The 19,352-nt window shown below is 39.2% G+C and overlaps 1 protein-coding gene across 1 annotated transcript in view; it reads right to left on the bottom strand.

Moving 5' to 3' along the window:
• The window catches only part of LOC126199666 (small conductance calcium-activated potassium channel protein), a 211,854-nt gene that overhangs the window by 33,958 nt on the left and 158,544 nt on the right, over positions 1 to 19,352 (bottom strand). Inside the window, exon 6 of the mRNA XM_049936594.1 lies at positions 14,489 to 14,616. Within this exon, the coding sequence (XP_049792551.1) occupies positions 14,489 to 14,616 (128 nt within the window). The remainder of the gene's footprint in view (positions 1 to 14,488; positions 14,617 to 19,352) is intronic.

Genomic DNA, 19,352 nt, shown 5'->3' with positions numbered 1-19,352 from the left:
ATGGAATGGGTGGCAGCTGTCATATTGGAGGTACTGTTGCTTGTTGGTGGGTTTGATGTGGATGGATGTGTGAACCTGGCCATTGGACAGATGGAGGTCAACGTCAAGGAAAGCGGCATGGGATTTGGAGTAGGACCAGGTGAATCTGATGGAACCAAAGGAGTTGAGGTTGGAGAGGAAATTCTGGAGTTCTTCTTCACTGTGAGTCCAGATCATGAAGATGTCATGAATAATTCTGTACCAAACTTTGGGTTGGCAGGCCTGGGTAACCAAGAAGGCTTCCTCTAAGTGACCCATGAATAGGTTGGCATACGAGAGGGCCATCCTAGTACCCATGGCTGTTCCCTTTAATTGTTGGTATGTCTGGCCTTCAAAAGTGAAGAAGTTTTGAGTCAGGATGAAGCTGGCTAAGGTAATGAGGAAAGAGGTTTTAGGTAGGGTGGCAGGTGATCGGCGTGAAAGGAAGTGCTCCATCGCAGCGAGGCCCTGGACGTGCGGAATATTTGTGTATAAGGAAGTGGCATCAATGGTTACAAGGATGGTTTCCGGGGGTAACAGATTGGGTAAGGATTCCAGGCGTTCGAGAAAGTCTTTCCGCTCCCAGGATTGGAATGACTCCTTACCCTCTCTCTTAAAACCCACATCCTTTCGTCTTTCCCTCTCCTTCCCTCTTTCCTGATGAAGCAACTGTTGGTTGCAAAAGCTTGAATTTTGTGTGTATGTTTGTGTTTGTTTGTGTGTCTATCAACATGCCAGCGCTTTCGTTTGGTAAGTTACATCATCTTTGTTTTTAGATATATTTTTCCCACGTGGAATGTTTCCCTCTATTATATACATACATACATACATACATAGACCATGAATACGACATTTTGTAATGATGTGGAAACTGTCACTTTAATGTAAGTTTTCTCTACACAAAATAATAAATAATTTTTTTTTCAGTTACTACTTCATATCTAAAAATTCATCTATTGAGTAGAAGGAGTTGTCATTCAGAAATTCTTTTAATTTGGTTTTAAATGTTGGTTGGCTATTTGTCAGACTTTTAGTGGTATTTGGCAAATGACCAAATATTTTTGTGGCAGCATAATTCACCCCTTTCTGTGTGTGTGTGTGTGTGTGTGTGTGTGTGTGTGTGTGAGAGAGAGAGAGAGAGAGAGAGAGAGAGAGAAATTGGGGGGGGGGGGGGCTATAAAACAGTTTTGTTAATGCAATCAGTGTTCTAAATAATGTAACAGACTTAACTGTAAGTGAAATTGTTTGTTGTGCTTATTTTATATCAGTTGTTGGCTAAGGCATATTTTTTTGGTGTACTGAAAAAGCTAACCTCATCATAGTATAGAGTGTAAAAAAGAATTAACAACTATACTGAGAATGAACAAAATGCAGTCATGTAAACTATTATTCAAAAGTCTTGACTTAATAACAATTCCTTTTCTGTTTACATGTAAAATACTCTCACTTGAGTTTAAAAACACTTTTGGGATGAAATTCTTTCACACATACTTATGAATCAAGGCATAGATCAGGCTAAATGCTGCTTTGTCAGAGACATGGCTCATTTGAAAATACCCTGTATTACCTGGCTATGAAGTTTATTAACAAAATGCTGTCCAAATATAAGGATTATAACTTACAAACTACAGAATTGTAGTAGTATGGAAAAACAAAATTTCCTGTTTACATTATAGTTATAAGAACCCCTACTTCACGGTATTGTTATATTTACAACATGTCGATAAAATACTGTGCTTGTCAGAGTTTCAAGAAATAGTAAGGGAAATCTTGTAAAAATGCTCACCACAATGAAATAACACAATGGTTAAATTAACATGGCCCATGTGGGTGATACAGATGGATGAACTCTCTCTCTCTCTCTCTCTCTTCTCTCTCTCTCTCTCTCTCTCACACACACACACACACACACACACACATGTACACACAGAGGTTCCTACTGCAGACCAGTCACATACATTTTCTGTTTGACGAAAGCTAGGGTCCTATATGAAATTATCTATATCGTTTAATATCTGTACAGCAACTGCTAGAGACTAGAGAACATTTCATGTACGAAACATGACTAACCAGCTATCTATTGAAATGAAGGAGTAATGGCAGACTTTGATTGCCACAAATTCATCTACACACCTGATGAACACAACACACCAGTGAATTCAAATGTTGCTTGAATGCCTACATCATTTGGATACTTTCAGTGAATGTTTAATTTTTGCTATAAACCTGCAAGAATGAACATAATTTTCTATGCTACAAGTGTGAATATACTGCAACCAAGGTACACGAGTGTTTGTTTAAATTTTATGTAACATGTGATATTGTATTGGCTGACTACCATGCAAAGCTCCATGGGATAGGAAAGAGTGTAGGTATTCCAAGTGATTAGGTATTTAACATTCTATAAAAACTATGGGACATGAGAAAACTGTGTGCAAGAAAATGATGGTGGAATTGTGTAATGTTTTCGCAGTGGAGTTTTGACAGTTTCAACTGAAATGCAATATTTTTTAAAAACATAATGTAATTGGATAGCTAAAAAATTAGTCACCAAGCAGTGGCAGGAGAATCGTTTGGAGCCAGTGGCTTCTCCTTCTGGCACAAGGATTGAAAGAGAAGGAAAAGAGGTAAAGGAAAAGGACTGGTAAGGTTTAGGAAATAGGGAGAGTTCAGAAAAGTCATCCAGAACCCTGGGTCAAGGGAGACTCATCGGATGGGATGATAAGGAAAGACATTGTTGGGAACTGCACTGGACAAGATTTGAAACTTCAGGTAATAAGAGCAGAAAGCTGAGTACATAGTTTGTGGCACAGGAAGGTGGAAGAGGAGGGGTGGAGTGGGGGGATGGGGGGATCAACAGGTCAAATAATGAAAGACTCAGATAACTAAAAGGGAGTTTAGAAACGAGTAACTACTGTGAAGAAATGCTGAGACCAAAGGGCTTAGTATAAATTAAGGCCAGGTGGGTGGCAAAAACCAAAGACATGTTATAACACCAGTTCCCTTCTGTGGAGGTTTGAGAAAATGGTGTCTGGGGGAAGAATCAAGATGGCATGTGTGGTGAAACAGGCACTGACATCCCAACTGTCATGTTGTAGAGCATGCTCTGCAGCAGGATATTGTGTACTGCCAGTACACATCCTCTGCCTATGCCCATTCGTCCTAACTAATAACTTTGTGATAGTCATGCCAATGTAAAAGACTGAAAAGTGTTTACATAACAGCTAGTATATAACAAGGGTCATATCACAAGTGGCTCTTCTCCATTTGATAATATGTTTTGCTAGTTACAGTGCTGGTATAGGTGAGGGGTAGGAGGGTGCATGGAGCAAGTCTTACTGTGGGGATGGTCACATGGGTAGAAACCATAGGGCAGGGAAATGGGTGCAGAAGGAGAAAAGAGTCTGACAAGGATACTGTAGAGACTTGGGGGGCAACAAAAAGCTATTCTAGGTGTGGTGGGCCAAATGTTGGACAGACCTCATTTTATGGTACAAGCAGATGATTAATACATTAAAGACCAGAATAATACTGAGTGACAAGAGGTGTACTCCTAAGCTTTATTTTGGAAGTATCAGCAGTACCAGATTTGGGTGTGATGGTGTGAAAATCTGCTTTTGAACTAGGCAGGTGGGATAATCGCATCCACTGAAGGCTGAGGTGAGAATGGTATTGCTTTAAAGAGTCTGCATCCAAACAAATATGTCTTCCTTGAATGCCAAGACTGTACGGGAGGCAACATTTGACATGGAAATTATGGAAACTGTCAAAATTTAAGTACTGGTGTTTGTTAGTAGGTTTAATGCAAACAGAAGTCCGCTATCCAAACTATGGCCCCACATTCTGCTTTTTGAAATCTGCTTATTCCTGGAAGTTACTCCCACAGACCTAATAATGAAAGTTTGTGTTTCTGGATGCAATCCTACTCTGTGCCAGCCCCTTTTATAGTTTCAAATACCACAATCTCTTGCATGTACCTGGCTAATCTGTGACCTGTATGCCTCATCTGCCAACTTCCACTCCAGCATACTCCTCTCCTTCTACTACATCTTGCAGTAATCTACCCCTCATGTTTCGTTGACTGGTATTGTCTACCAAGCCAACTTCTAACTGCAACAATGTGCCAGCCTTCACCTCAAAAAGCTATTCCACCTTCTCCTAAACTACCTCATCAGTGGTGTTTCGCTTTCTGTCCCTCTGTGGCTCCCTAAACAGCCACAACATAGAAACCGAGCTTGGACAATATTCTTAAATCCCCCAGTCTTCAGCTCTGTCACCCACAGCAGTGATAGCTCATTATCACAAGAACCTGTCACAACAGTACAGTGTTCTCCACCTCACATCTACGGCCCTCTCCCCTACTGAAATATCTGCATTACACAAACATCTCACTTTAAGCTCTAAACCTGCATTTAATCATGCTTTTTTGGTGAAAGACCTACTTTCCTTAACACATAATTTCAACTGCAAATATCACTTTGAAATCCAATCCCAAAATCTTTCCAACAACAAAACTGACATTTAACCCTGCCTTACACAGTTCCCACCATGAAGATCAACTTAATCCAACCCACTACCTTAAAGTCATTGCTTACAAGTCTTCCCAACATTGTTCCACAACCATTTCTCAGGTCCCTACGACAAGACCCTAACCTATGCTCTGCAGAACTTCAGGCTCTTCATTCCCTAAAAATTGCTTACTCCATAATTACCCTCCCAGCAGATAAGGGATCTACCACTGTGATACTTGACCAACTGGAGTATGTAAGTGAAGGTCTATGCCAGCTGTCTGACACCTCTACATACAGCATCTGCCATGAAGATCCCATCCATGTGACACAAACTAACCTGCAGCCCCTCCTTAAAAACTCAAGCCCCTCACAAGGACTAATTCCTCACTCCATAGAACTTCTTTCTCCATGAAAACCAGGCACTTCAATATTTTTCCTTTTTACTAAGATCCACAAATCCAATTACCCTGGCAGTCCCATTGTTTCTGGCTTCAGAGCACTCATTGAATGAATATCTGCCTTCGTTGATTAACACCTGCAACCTCTAGCACAAAGAATCCCCTCCTATATTAAAGACACCAACCATTTCCTGGATCATCTGGAATCCACATCTGTCCCACTCCCACCACACACCTTGCTTCTCACCACTAATGCCACCTCCCTCTATACCAACATCCACCCATGTATATCGTTGGTCTGCTGCTGAACATTTCCTCAGTCAGTGCCTACCTGATTCCAAACCTATGATGTCCTTCCTGCTCATCTTGATCAACTTTGCACTTACCAACAACTACTTTACCTTTGAAGGCCAGAAATACAAAAAGACCAGGGGCATGGTCATGGATCAGGATGGTGCTTTCCAATGCCAACCTACTCATGCATCGCTTGGAGGGGGCTTTCCTGGGATCCAAAACCTTCAGCTTCTGGTTTGGTTTAGGTACATTGATGACATCTTTGCCTCATGAGCTCATGGTGGAGCTGTCGTTTTAAAATTTTTGGAGTGTCTAAATACTTTTATCTAGTTAAATTTCATATGATCCTATTCCGAATGCCATGCCACTTTCATGATGTTGACCTCATCCTCACTGATGGTCAGCTAGACAATTCTGTTCATATTAAACAAACTAACAAATAGCAAGTACTTATATTTTGACAGTTGCCATCTTTTCCATGTCAAATGTTGCCTCCCATATTGCCTTGGCATTTGAGGCAAACATATATGTTCAGATGCAGACTCTTTACAGTAATACACCACCATTATGACCTTGGACTTATTAACAGAATCTTCTGTCAGTTCTTGGTAGAACAACATTATAATAATAAATGAAAAGCACCAGTTTGCTTTTGTTCTACAATATTATTTTTATTGCTCACCGGTTTTCAGCTTACAAGGCCATCTTCAGACATTTACTGAGTATTATCACCAAAGAAGTTAAATGTTGGCAGCAACTTCACTGGATGTAATTACTCCACCAGCTTAGTTCAAAAGCAGATTTCCTAGGACATCACATTCAATCCTGGCACTGCTGATACTTTTGAGAAAGAACTTAGGAGTATACCTCTTCTCACTCAGTATTATCCTGATCATGAACATATTAATCAGTTACTTGGGCAAGGCTATGACTTCCTAAAATCATGACTTGGAATGAGGTCCATTCTGTCCAACATTTTGTCCACCAAACCCCAAATAGCTTTTTGTCCTCTTTCCAATATGCTTTCTGCAATATGCTTGTAAGACCCTTTGCTCCTTCTGCACCCATTTCCCTACCTTTTGCCTGCTACCCCTATGACTGTCCCCACTGTAAGACTTGCCTGTGCACCCTCCTACCACCAGCTGTACCAGTCCTGTAAATGGCCCTGCCAAAGGGAGAGCCACCAGTGTAACAACCCGTGTCATACTAGCTGTTATATAAACACTGTTCGATGTTTTTCACTGGCATGACTACCACCGAGTTATCTGTTAGGATGAATGGGCAGAGGCAGAGGGTTCAACTGGGAACATGTAATATCCTGCTGCAGAGCATGCTCTACAACATTCATGTCATGACCTCAGTGCCTGTTTTGCCACACATGCTGTCTAGAGTCTTCCCCCAAACACCAGTTTCTCAGAACTTCCCAGATGGGAACTGGCATTACATGTTCTTGGTTCTTGCCACCCATTTGGTCTTAATTTATGTTAAATTCTTTGGTCTCAGAATTTCTTAACAGTAACTCTTCATTTCTTCACACCCTTTTAGTTTTCTGTATCTTTTATTTTCGCCCCCCCCCCCCCCCCCCCCACCTCTGCCACAAACAATGCTCTTAGCTTTCTGCACTAATTAATTCATGCACATTGTTTTGGCACTAAACCTATCTTGTGTATTACACTATCTTCCACTTTTAATTTCTCAGGTTTTCAAATCTCATCCAGTGCAGTCCCCAACAATTGGTCTTTCCTTCTCATCCCATTCGGGAAGTCTCCCCTGAACCAGGCAACTTTTCTGTACTATCCCTATTTCCTAAACCTTACTACTCCTCTTCTTTCACCCCTCTTCCTTCTCCTTCAACCCTTTGGCCAGAAGGAGCCACTGACTCCGAAAACTTGCAAATTTAAATGCCTTTGTATGTTTGTGCTCCTGTTGCCACCTGATGAGTAGATTTTTATCTATCTAATTAAATTAATATATTTTAAGGCATTTTATCATAATAATTGAGATGTCGATAGATATTTAAAGTAGAGAAAAAGTAAGATTATAACAACAGATTTCCTTTTATGGGCTATTTCCAAAGAAGGGGAAAAAATTCGTTCAGCAGAAATAGCCATGGTGATAATGTTTTACTTTTTTATGTTTTCGTGGTGTTCATTTAACTGGAAACATGAAAGATAAACAGTGCATTTCATAGTATGTTCCATTTTTATGATAAGATTCACAAGGGATTAATAAGAAGTATCAATTGATAAATAGAAAAAATTTTCTTTCTTTTTTTATTTTTTTTCTTCTTTAGGCCCAGCAGTATAATATATGTCTGATAATGACATGACTATCAGAATATATGCACCAAATAGCTGCTTATAATAATTAATCTTTATTTAAGACAGACTGTTTTGGCCTTTATGGCCATTGCCAAGTACATCTAGATTTTCTTTCACAAGGACAGTACCTTTGGCATATCCATAAAATTCTGTTTGTCTACACTGTTGGTTGGTTGGTTGGTTTGGGGAAGGAGACCAGACAGCGTGGTCATCGGTCTCGTCGGATTAGGGAAGGACAGGGAAGGAAGTCAGCCGTGCCCTTTCAGAGGAACCATCCCGGCATTTGCCTGGAGTGATTTAGGGAAATCACGGAAAACCTAAATCAGGATGGCCGGACGCGGGATTGAACCGTCGTCCTCTCGAATGCGAGTCCAGTGTCTAACCACTGCGCCACCTCGCTCGATGTGTCTACACTGTTTACTGGTTCTAACCAAATATGACAGAACACGAAGAAAGTTGAAAGATAAGCTGTGTCACTGTAATAGATTTTTTTTAGTGAACATGAGCATATGAGAGAACAAATTAAATTCAAGCGAATGTATAAGAAAGAGGTATTATGTCTCATGAAAATGTTTGTTACTAATAATACAAGTACTTTTCTTCAAAGAGGAATCAAATAAAATAAATTTTTATATCAATCAATGGTACGAGAAAACACTTACAGAAGTTATGGAAATATGCAAGCTTTTGGAGTCAGTGGCTCCTCCTCCTGGCAGAAAGATTGAAGGGAAAAGAAGAGGGATGAAGTAAAGGGCTTGTGAAGTTCAGGCCATGGCAAGATTTACACAGACGTTGCCCGTAACTGCAGGTCAGGGTAGACTTAGTGAACAAGATGAGAAGGAGACACTGATTGTTGGGGATTGCATCAGATGAGGTATGAAAACCTGAGAGCTTAAAGGTGAAAGATATGGTACAAGGCTGGTACAGGTTGTGGTATAAGGAACCATGGGGCAAATCTTACAGCAAGGATGGTCATATTTTTATGAGCAATAGGGGAGGGAAATGGGTGCAGAAGAATTATAGCATCTGACTAGGATTTTGTACAGAATGGGGGATGATGAAAAGCTATTCTAGGTGTGACAGGCAAAATGTCAGACAGAATGGACCTCATTTCAGGGCATGATTTTAGAAAGTCATAGCCTTGTCAAAGTACCTGATTAATACTTTTGAGGCCAGGATAGTCCTCAGTGACAAGAGGCGTACTCCTAAGGTGGTTTTTGGAGTGATCAGCAGTACCAGAATTGGATGTGGTAGCTCGAGAAATTTGCTTTTGATCTATATTGGTGAGGTAATTACCTACAGTGAAGGTTGAGGTGTGGAAAGGATGGAAACTATCAAAATGCAAGTACTGTTGTTTTTTTGTAGATTTAACATGAACAGAAGCATGTAGCTGGTCCTCAGTGAAGATGAGATAACATGAAATAGAGTGGCATGGGATTCAGTATAAGACGATGTCAAATTTAACTGGATGAATGCATCTAGACACTCCAAAAATTTTAACAGGTCAGCCTCACCATGAGTCCATATGGCAAAGATGTTATCAATGTATCTAAACCAAACCAGGGGCTGAAGGTTTATGTATCCCAGGAAAGCTTACTCAAAGCTTCTCATGAAAAAGTTGGCATAGGAAGGAGCCATCCTTCTTCCCATAGCTGTGCCCCTGACCTATTTGTACATCTCCCTTTAAAGGTAAAGTAATTTTTCATAAGTATAAGGTGAGCAGGAAGGACATCATAGGTTTGGAATCAGATGGGTGCTGGTTGAGGTAATGTTCAGCAACAGACAGATCTTGTACATGGGATTTGATGGTATGGATGGGAGTGGCATGAAATGGTGATGGGAAATGGTGTGTGATGGGAGTGGGACAGGTACAGATTTCAGACAATCTATGAAATGGTTGATGTTGTTAATATACAAGTAGAGTCTTTGTACTATTGATTGCTAGTGTTGATCAAGCAAGACAATTATATGTTCAGTGGTGGTTTTAAGTCAGTAATTATCAGTGATTAGGTTTGTGATGTTTATTCACCTGAAAGCTTAGCAACATTTTGTTTATGTGTCTATCAATGCTTCAACTATGTGGTCAGAATTATCTTTAGTCCTTCCATCATTTACATTTAACCAAGGGCTTTCAATAAGAATATTTCCAGATACTTGAAAATTCAATAATTTTTTAAAAGATTTTTCATTTTATGATGTGGAAATTAGTGTGACATTAGTGTGATATTAGTGTTTCAATCTGCTTACTCTACTGCACAAAGTTATATGCTGATGACAGTATCACTCTCAACACTTCATTAGTTGATTACAAATGTAGTAATTAACACAACTATTGCAAAGTACTACTACCCTTTCACCAAAAAATGTGGGAGAATAGAACACATTATCTTGCGTGTTTATTCCAGTAGCACAGAATAGTACACATCCAGATATTGGGTTCTTATTCAAATCATTACCTACTCTGTCCCATCAACACAACCTAGGTGCTAGTAAAAAGCATTAAGAAACACTCTTTAAAAGCAACCAAAATAGGCAGTTGGCATATTAGAAAATAAAATCAAGGAAAGAGCAAGAAGCAGTCAGTCTGATAACAGTAAAAAATTTGTGTGCTGTCTAATCTTTACCAAGAGAAGTCATCATATAACTGGAAGATCCCCCCCATGAACCATGGACCTTGCCGTTGGTGGGGAGGCTTGCATGCCTCAGCGATACAGATAGCCATACTGTAGGTGCAACCACAACGGAAGGGTATCTGTTGAGAGGCCAGACAAACGTGTGGTTCCTGAAGAGGGGCAGCAGCCTTTTCAGTAGTTGCAAGGGCAACAGTCTGGATGATTGACTAATCTGGCCTTGTAACAATAACCAAAACGGCCTTGCTGTGCTGGTACTGCGAATGGCTGAAAGCAAGGGGAAACTACAGCCGTAATTTTTCCCAAGGGCATGCAGCTTTACTGTATGATTAAATGATGATGGCGTCCTCTTGGGTAAAATATTCCGGAGGTAAAATAGTCCCCCATTCGGATCTCCGGGCGGGGACTATTCAAGAGGATGTCATTATCAGGAGAAAGAAAACTGGCATTCTACGGATCGGAGTGTGGAATGTCAGATCCCTTAGTCGGGCAGGTAGATTAGAAAATTTAAAAAGGGAAATGGATAGGTCAAAGTTAGATATAGTGGGAATTAGTGAAGTTTGGTGGCAGGAGGAACAAGACTTCTGGTCAGGTGACTACAGGGTTATAAACACAAAATCAAATAGGGGTAATGCAGGAGTAGGTTTAATAATGAATAGGAAAATAGGAATGCGGGTAAGCTACTACAAACAGCATAGTGAATGCATTATTGTGGCCAAGATAGATACGAAGCCCACACCTACTACAGTAGTACAAGTTTATATGCCAACTAGCTCTGCAGATGACGAAGAAATTGAAGAAATGTATGATGAAATAAAATAAATTATTCAGATTGTGAAGGGAGACAAAAATTTAATAGTCATGGGTGACTGGAATTCGAGTGTAGGAAAAGGGAGAGACGGAAACATAGTAGGTGAATATGGATTGGGGCTAAGAAATGAAAGAGGAAGCCGCCTGGTAGAATATTGCACAGAGCACAACATAATCATAGCTAACACTTGGTTTAAGAATCATGAAAGAAGGTTGTATACATGGAAGAATCCTGGAGATACTAAAAGGTATCAGATAGATTATATAATGGTAAGACAGAGATTTAGGAACCAGCTTTTAAATTGTAAGACATTTCCAGGGGCAGATGTGGACTCTGACCACAATCTATTGGTTATGACCTGCAGATTAAAACTGAAGAAACTGCAAAAAGGTGGGAATTTAAGGAGATGGGACCTGGATAAACTGACTAAACCAGAGGTTGTAGAGAGTTTCAGGGAGAGCATAAGGGAACAATTGACAGGAATGGGGGAAAGAAATACAGTAGAAGAAGAATGGGTAGCTTTGAGGGATGAAGTAGCGAAGGCAGCAGAGGATCAAGTAGGTAAAAAGACGAGGGCTAGTAGAAATCCTTGGGTAACAGAAGAAATATTGAATTTAATTGATGAAAGGAGAAAATATAAAAATGCAGTAAATGAAGCAGGCAAAAAGGAATACAAACGTCTCAAAAATGAGATCGACAGGAAGTGCAAAATGGCTAAGTAGGGATGGCTAGAGGACAAATGTAAGGATGTAGAGGCCTATCTCACTAGGGGTAAGATACATACTGCCTACAGGAAAATTAAAGAGACCTTTGGAGATAAGAGAACGACTTGTATGAATATCAAGAGCTCAGATGGAAACCCAGTTCTAAGCAAAGAAGGGAAAGCAGAAAGGTGGAAGGAGTATATAGAGGGTCTATACAAGGGCGATGTACTTGAGGACAATATTATGGAAATGGAAGAGGATGTAGATGAAGATGAAATGGGAAATATGATACTGCGTGAAGAGTTTGACAGAGCACTGAAAGACCTGAGTCGAAACAAGGCCCTCGGAGTAGACAAAATTCCATTGGAACTACTGACGGCCTTGGGAGAGCCAGTCCTGACAAAACTCTACCATCTGGTGAGCAAGATGTATGAAACAGGCAAAATACCCTCAGACTTCAAGAAGAATATAATAATTCCAATCCCAAAGAAATCAGGTGTTGACAGATTTGAAAATTACCGAACTATCAGTTTAATAAGTCACAGCTGCAAAATACTAACACGAATTCTTTACAGACGAATGGAAAAACTAGTAGAAGCCAACCTCGGGGAAGATCAGTTTGGATTCCGTAGAAACACTGGAACATGTGAGGCAATACTGGCCTTACGACTTATCTTAGAAGAAAGATTAAGGAAAGGCAAACCTACGTTTCTCGCATTTGTAGACTTAGAGAAAGCTTTTGACAATGTTGACTGGAATACTATCTTTCAAATTCTAAAGGTGGCAGGGGTAAAATACAGGGAGCGAAAGGCTATTTACAATTTGTACAGAAACCAGATGGCAGTTATAAGAGTCGAGGGACATGAAAGGGAAGCAGTGGTTGGTAAGGGAGTAAGACAGGGTTGTAGCCTCTCCCCGATGTTTTTCAATCTGTATATTGAGCAAGCAGTAAAGGAAACAAAAGAAAAATTCAGAGCAGGTATTAAAATTCATGGAGAAGAAACAAAAACTTTGAGGTTCGCCGATGACATTATAATTCTGTTAGAGACAGCAAAGGACTTGGAAAAGCAGTTGAATGGAATGGACTGTGTCTTGAAATGAGGATATAAGATGAACATCAACAAAAGCAGAACAAGGATAATGGAATGTAGTCTAATTAAGTCGGGTGATGCTGAGGGAATTAGATTAGGAAATGAGACACTTAAAGTAGTAAAGGAGTTTTGCTATTTGGGGAGCAAAATAACTGATGATGGTCGAAGTAGAGAGGATATAAAATGTAGACTGGCAATGGCAAGGAAAGCGTTTCTGAAGAAGAGAAATTTGTTAACATCGAGTATAGATTTAAGTGTCAGGAAGTCATTTCTGAAAGTATTTGTATGGAGTGTAGCCATGTATGGAAGTGAAACATGGACGATAAATAGTTTGGACAAGAAGAGAGTAGAAGTTTGCGAAATGTGGTGCTACAGAAGAATGCTGAAGATTAGATGGGTAGATCACATAACTAATGAGGAAGTATTGAATAGGATTGGGGAGAAGAGAAGTTTGTGGCACAACTTGACCAGAAGAAGGCTTCGGTTGGTAGGACATGTTCTGAGGCATCAAGGGATCACCAATTTAGTATTGGAGGGCAGCGTGGAGGGTAAAAATCGTAGAGGGAGACCAAGAGATGAATACACTAAGCAGATTCAGAAGGATGTAGGTTGCAGTAGGTACTGGGAGATGAAGAAACTTGCACAGGATAGAGTAGCATGGAGAGCTGCATCAAACCAGTCTCAAGGCTGAAGACCACAACAACAACAACAACTGGAAGATATTGCTACAGTATCACTTCAGAGGAAATAACTGTATGTGCAAGATTATGTATCTTTTTTTTTCTCCCCTCAATAAGCCTAAAGAATTGTATTTATTGATAGTTACAAAGCTGTACTATTGCGATTTGTTAACTGTTACTATGTGTCATAATGAATCTTTCACTCTACTGCAGAATGTACAAGCTCTAACTTAATACTGATCAAGTATGTGGCACACATATGAGTAACAGGTAATATTGAATGTATACAAAGCCCTGCATAAATGTTCACAGAGTTTTTTTTGTTTATGGGAGAATGTCACAAAAATACTGAAAAACCTCAACTGGCAGAAACCTGAAGATAGAGAGCAATGATCCCACCAAAGCCTACTTACAAAGTTTTGAGAAAAATAAATAACCAAAACATCTAGAAATACACCACATCCCCCTATATATTGATCCTGCAGGGACTGTGTAGACAAGATCAGACCAACTGCAAGATGCACAGAGGCTTTTAAGCACTCTTTCTTCCTGTACTCTACACAAGAATGGAATGTAGTACAGTGGGAACTCATTCTCGTACACACTTCACTGTGCTTTGTATAGCATGGATGTAGATGTACACTAAACTGAGATATTCAGATATGTGATAACTCTGTCAATAATAGCATTACCTAATCAAGGCAATATTCTGAGTTTGTGACCAGATCTGACACCTGGTTTTATCAGCCAGGAAGTTTCACTTACTATGACCTCCTGCAGAACAGTTTTAATCGCCAGATTGTATGTGCACCAAACAACCAATAAAAATAAGATTTTAAAAAGTTAGTAATCTTTTAAGATCAGTACATTTCATTTCACTGCTTAGCATGAGATTACCAGCACACTTTGTATTCTTTTCATCAAGTCTAATATAGTACAACTTATTAAATTAAACATAAAAGTTCTTGGCTTTGTTTTCCAGAATTCTGTGGCCTATGCTTTTCTAATTATTTTCAGAACAGTTACTTACGCATAAATGGCAAGGAGGAACTTTCGCTGGTGCGTGCGTACACGTCCTGGGTTGACTCGTTTTACTAGCCTCGTATGCTTGTAAATGAGCCACGTTTCTCTCAGCACATTTGCTGCTGCATTTTTCAGCTGCAAAAGTAAAATGTGACAATAATAACGGAACATTTTCCACCTAATAGTCAATACAAATAAGAGCACAATAAACACATAACCCTTTGAAAGTCTCTATGACTCCTCCTCCCCCTTCCTCCATGTCACTTGTTACAGCGCGGGTGCTGTCCTGTCAGTGATTTTTATCTCCATTATATACATCTGCTAATACTTCTATTACCTTACATGGTGACAAAAAATTAGGAGATCACTTTTAATGGGTAAATAATGACAAAAGCTTATCAATCATCATCATGGTGTGAAACTATGAGAGAGATGAAATATGGGCAAAGGTAGTAAATAGGTAAGGTCACAACAGTATGATAATAGACTTTTAATAGGTTTTGTTGGATGTCACAACCATGTTCAGTTACAGGAGTGAGATAAAAATGACCCTTATCTTTAATGGGTTCTCACTCACTTTCCAGGGACAAAAAAAGTCACACAAAAAATAACTACAAAAAATTTGTTTATAAAAAACATAAGGTGTAGTTTGTTTGCAATCACTTTAACAAATAACTCTAATTTTAGCAGTGACTGATAACCCATAGTTGCAAAGTCTAGCAGCAAGACATATCTTCATCTATATGCCTCTGAAAGAATGTTAAACTTCAAAGAATGTCCACTTCATAGCACTCATAAAAGAGCCTAGTGGACGTTAATCTAGACCATATGGGGATGTCTGGATGCTAATTGCTTACACACATTGCCCTGAATTAAGTGAATAATTAAAAGCAGCAATATAAGAGGATTTTGTTGCTATTTCATCTATGGTGAGCTACAAATTAATTAAAAAAATCCATGTATGACTTCAAACTGTAGGACAGTAGCAGCCACTTCTTAACTGATGTTAGGTATAAAAATTACGTTTGTATATAAACAATATTTTGTGTTTCTAGCTTTATTTGGTTTGCTCTTAAAAAATCAATAATTTGATGTTCATAAATGGCATAGGGATCAGCTCAGCACGTGAAATTATGGGAAAGCTATTTAGTTGTCTACAGTCACATCAATAAGACTGAAAGCTTCTTTGAAGTAGGTTCACAGCAGATGAGAGCAGCAGAACTGGTCCTCCGAAGAATAGGGGATTGGGCTATAAATGGATTACCCATACCCGGAGAAAGTCTTATTATGAAAGCTCAATGGAATACAGCCAGACAGACCCTAAGGAAAAAGTAACAAGGAATATGACATTTAGATCATGGAATGTATGGGCATTACATAGAATTGGAGCCCTTGGAAGCCTGATTGGACTAGTGAAGACACACATGGTGGACATCGTGGCCTTGCAAGAGATAAGATGGACTGGACAGAGTACCATCCAGAACCAGCAGTGTGCTATGTACTACATTGGCCACAATAGTGAACACACATTTTGGTGAGATTTATAGTCAAGCAAAGCACTGAACAACTACTGATAGGATTTAAAGTAATTAAACTAATTAAAGTAAGTCCAAGGATATATTGTATGCAAATAAAGGGGAAATTCTTTAACTACAGTCTCCTAAATGCACATGCCCCTACCATGGAGAAGACAGCAGAAGAGAAGGAGACTTTTTATGAGGAACTGGAGCAAGCTTATCGACAGTGTCAAATAAATTATATAAAAATGGTGGTAGGAGATATGTATACCAAGGTGAGGCAGAAATGGGTCTTCTCCCCCACCACTGGTAAATACAGCCTCCATAAAGAGGGTAATAACAATTGACTCCACCACATAAATTTTGCAGCAGCACTTAACATGGCAATTTGTAGCACATGGTTTCAGCATAAGAATACACACACAATTGTCATCAGACAAAAATACTAAAAACCAAACTGATCATTTATTAATAGATACCAGGCGTAGATCTGATGTGAGGTGCTAATAAAGACTCTGATCATTACCTCCTCATAGTAAAAATTAGAGGGAGAATTTCAAAAGCACATAAAGTTAAAGGAGAAAGACAAAATAAGTATATCACCTCAAAACTTAAGGACCAGTGGAAGGATGAACACCTAGCTATTAATTTAGAAAATAAATTCACAGGAATCCTGCAGAACTATACTTATAACATAAATGAACAGTGGAATAAAATCAGAAATGAAATACAGGCTGCTGCAGAGGAAGTGATTGGTATGAGACAATAGACCAGAAGGAATTAATGGTATGATGAGCATGAGGAGGCAAAGAGTACAAAGAACGAAGCGTGTAAAGAGATGCAGTCCAGAAAAAACAAGAATGATAGGGTATGACTATGGAGAAAAGAGCTGTGTAGGTAAGTGGATTCTGAAAGGAAATAAGATAAACTTTTTTGAAAGATAGTTGTGAGACACTGAATCACTGAATAATGCTAGTGGAAGGATGAAATTCCCCAAAAAGGTCAATGGCCTTACAAAAGAATTTCAACAAAAAACTATACAATGCAGAGGAAAAAATGGTGAACAAATAGCATCACAGAAGAAGGAGTGTTACATCACTGGGCAGGGTACTTCAAGGAATTATTATACTCAGAGAATGATGAAGCATGGGAACTAACCGGAAACCAACACGTGAAAGAGGAGGATAATGGGATGCTCTCCATGCAAGACATTTGGATAACAATAAAGAAACTAGCCAACAATGTCACGTGGCAATGACAACCTGTCAGATGAACTTATTAAGTGCGGTGGAGAACATCTAGTTAGATCCATGTATGCCATTATCTCAGATATATGGACACAAAAGGTCAACCCGGATGATTGGAATATTGGCATAATATGTGCTATACATAAGAAAGGGGGCATCGTGGAGTTACATTACTGAACACCACATATAAAATATTCTCCTCCCTGCTGCTTTGTCCCCTTGTAAACCTTTTGCAGAAAAAGCAGTTGAAAGATATCAGGCAGGCTTTAGATCTGGTAACTCAACTATTGATCAAATATCCACACTGTGGCAGATACTGGAAAAAGCAAGGGAATACATTATACAAACGCATTATATATTAAACTTCCTGGCAGATTAAAACTGTGCCTTTGCCTTTCAGGGGCAAGTGCTCTACCAAGAATTATATATTTGTTATATATTTGTTGCTTTTAAAGCAGCATATGATACCATAAAAAGAAGTAAGTTTATTGAAGCCATGAAGAACTGGACATACCATAAAATTTAATACATGTCACAAGTTGAAGCTAACTGTGGACTGAGGCAAGAGGATGTACTCTGATGTATGCTTTTTAACATTGCGCTGGAAAAGGTAATAAGAACAGCTCAAATCAACACAAGTCACAATATAAAACAGATGGTGTTGGTTCTGGCCTATGCAGATGATATGGATCTTATTGCAAGAACATAACCAGCTGCTAAAGAAACATATAGGGCATTGGTGGCAGTAGCAATAGAAATGGGACTGGAAGTGAACATCATAAGTCTAGAAATATGTCCAAAAGAACAAAACATCAACTGTATAAAACTTAAATACACCCAGTACTGACACATGACTCAGAAACTTGGACACTGGCACAACAGTGTGAAGAGCAAATACGAAGTATTGAACAGAAGGTATTGTGCAAAATCTATGGGGCTTCTAATGAAGATGGAGCATGGTGTAGACAATATTATTTTGAACTGCACAGATTACATAAAGACCTTGAAATCACAAAGTTCATTAAAAGAAACCACCTGTAATGGGTCACAAATGGTTTTCATGTGGAACTTGAGAACCTAACAAAAATAGCCCTACTGAAAAAGCCAGTGGAACAAAGAAGCGGGAGAAGACCAAGACTGCAATACTTGGATGGCATACAAGAAGATTTAAAAGTTTTTGGTGTCAGAGGATGGAGGCACAAGACGTTAGACAGAGATGAATGGAATTATGTCCTAGATCAGGCTAAGGACCAACAAGAACTGCAGAGCCAAAAACAATAACTTTCATTTTCAAGGACAGAAAAGTCAAACAGAAAAGAACTAATAAAATTGTTCATAAAAAACATAAGGTGCAGCTGTTTGCAATAACTTATGGAAATCATTGTAATGCTAGCTGTTATCGATAACCCTTAGTTGCAATGTTAGCAGCAAGACACATCTTCATCTATGTGGCTCTGTAAGAATGTTAAACTTCAGAGAATGTCCACTGCATAGCTCTCATACAACAGTCTAGTGGACTTGAATCAAGATTGTATGGAGGTGTCCAGATGCTGAATGTCTATGCACACATCCCTGGAATAAGTGAGAAATTAAAAGAAGCAGTATGAGAGGATTTTGTTGCTATTACATCTGTGGTGAGCTACAAAATCATGAAAAAATGTCCATGTATGATTGCAAATTGTAGGGACAGTAACAGCTACTTCTTAAATATCATATATAAAAATTACGGAAAGCAAGTTGTATCATACATGATACGTTGTACATAAAGGATATTTTATGCCCCTTGCTTTATTTGGTTTCTCCTTCAAAGATCTATAAGTTGAGGGTTGTAAACAGCATAGGAATGAGCTCATCACATGAAATTATAGAAATCTATTTAGCTGTCTACAGTCACATCAACAAGACAAAGCTTTTTTGAGCTAGAGAACAAGTTTGTATGTGCCCATACACACATGTAGAGCTATATTGTGTTGGCTGAGTACACTGTACTGGATTGCAGTTTTCTGTGGTTTGAATGGGGTCGGTGTTGTGTTGGATGGACTGGGCAAGGGGAGAAATGAGGCAGGGAGTGGGAGCAGGGGTTGGTGAGGGTGGCTGATGCCTAGGA

The sequence above is a fragment of the Schistocerca nitens genome, chromosome 8 (genome assembly GCF_023898315.1).
Source record: "Schistocerca nitens isolate TAMUIC-IGC-003100 chromosome 8, iqSchNite1.1, whole genome shotgun sequence".
NCBI classification, from domain to species: domain Eukaryota; kingdom Metazoa; phylum Arthropoda; class Insecta; order Orthoptera; family Acrididae; genus Schistocerca; species Schistocerca nitens.
The sequence above is the reverse complement of the archived record's forward strand: the minus strand, read 5'-3'. Positions and strand labels throughout refer to the sequence as shown.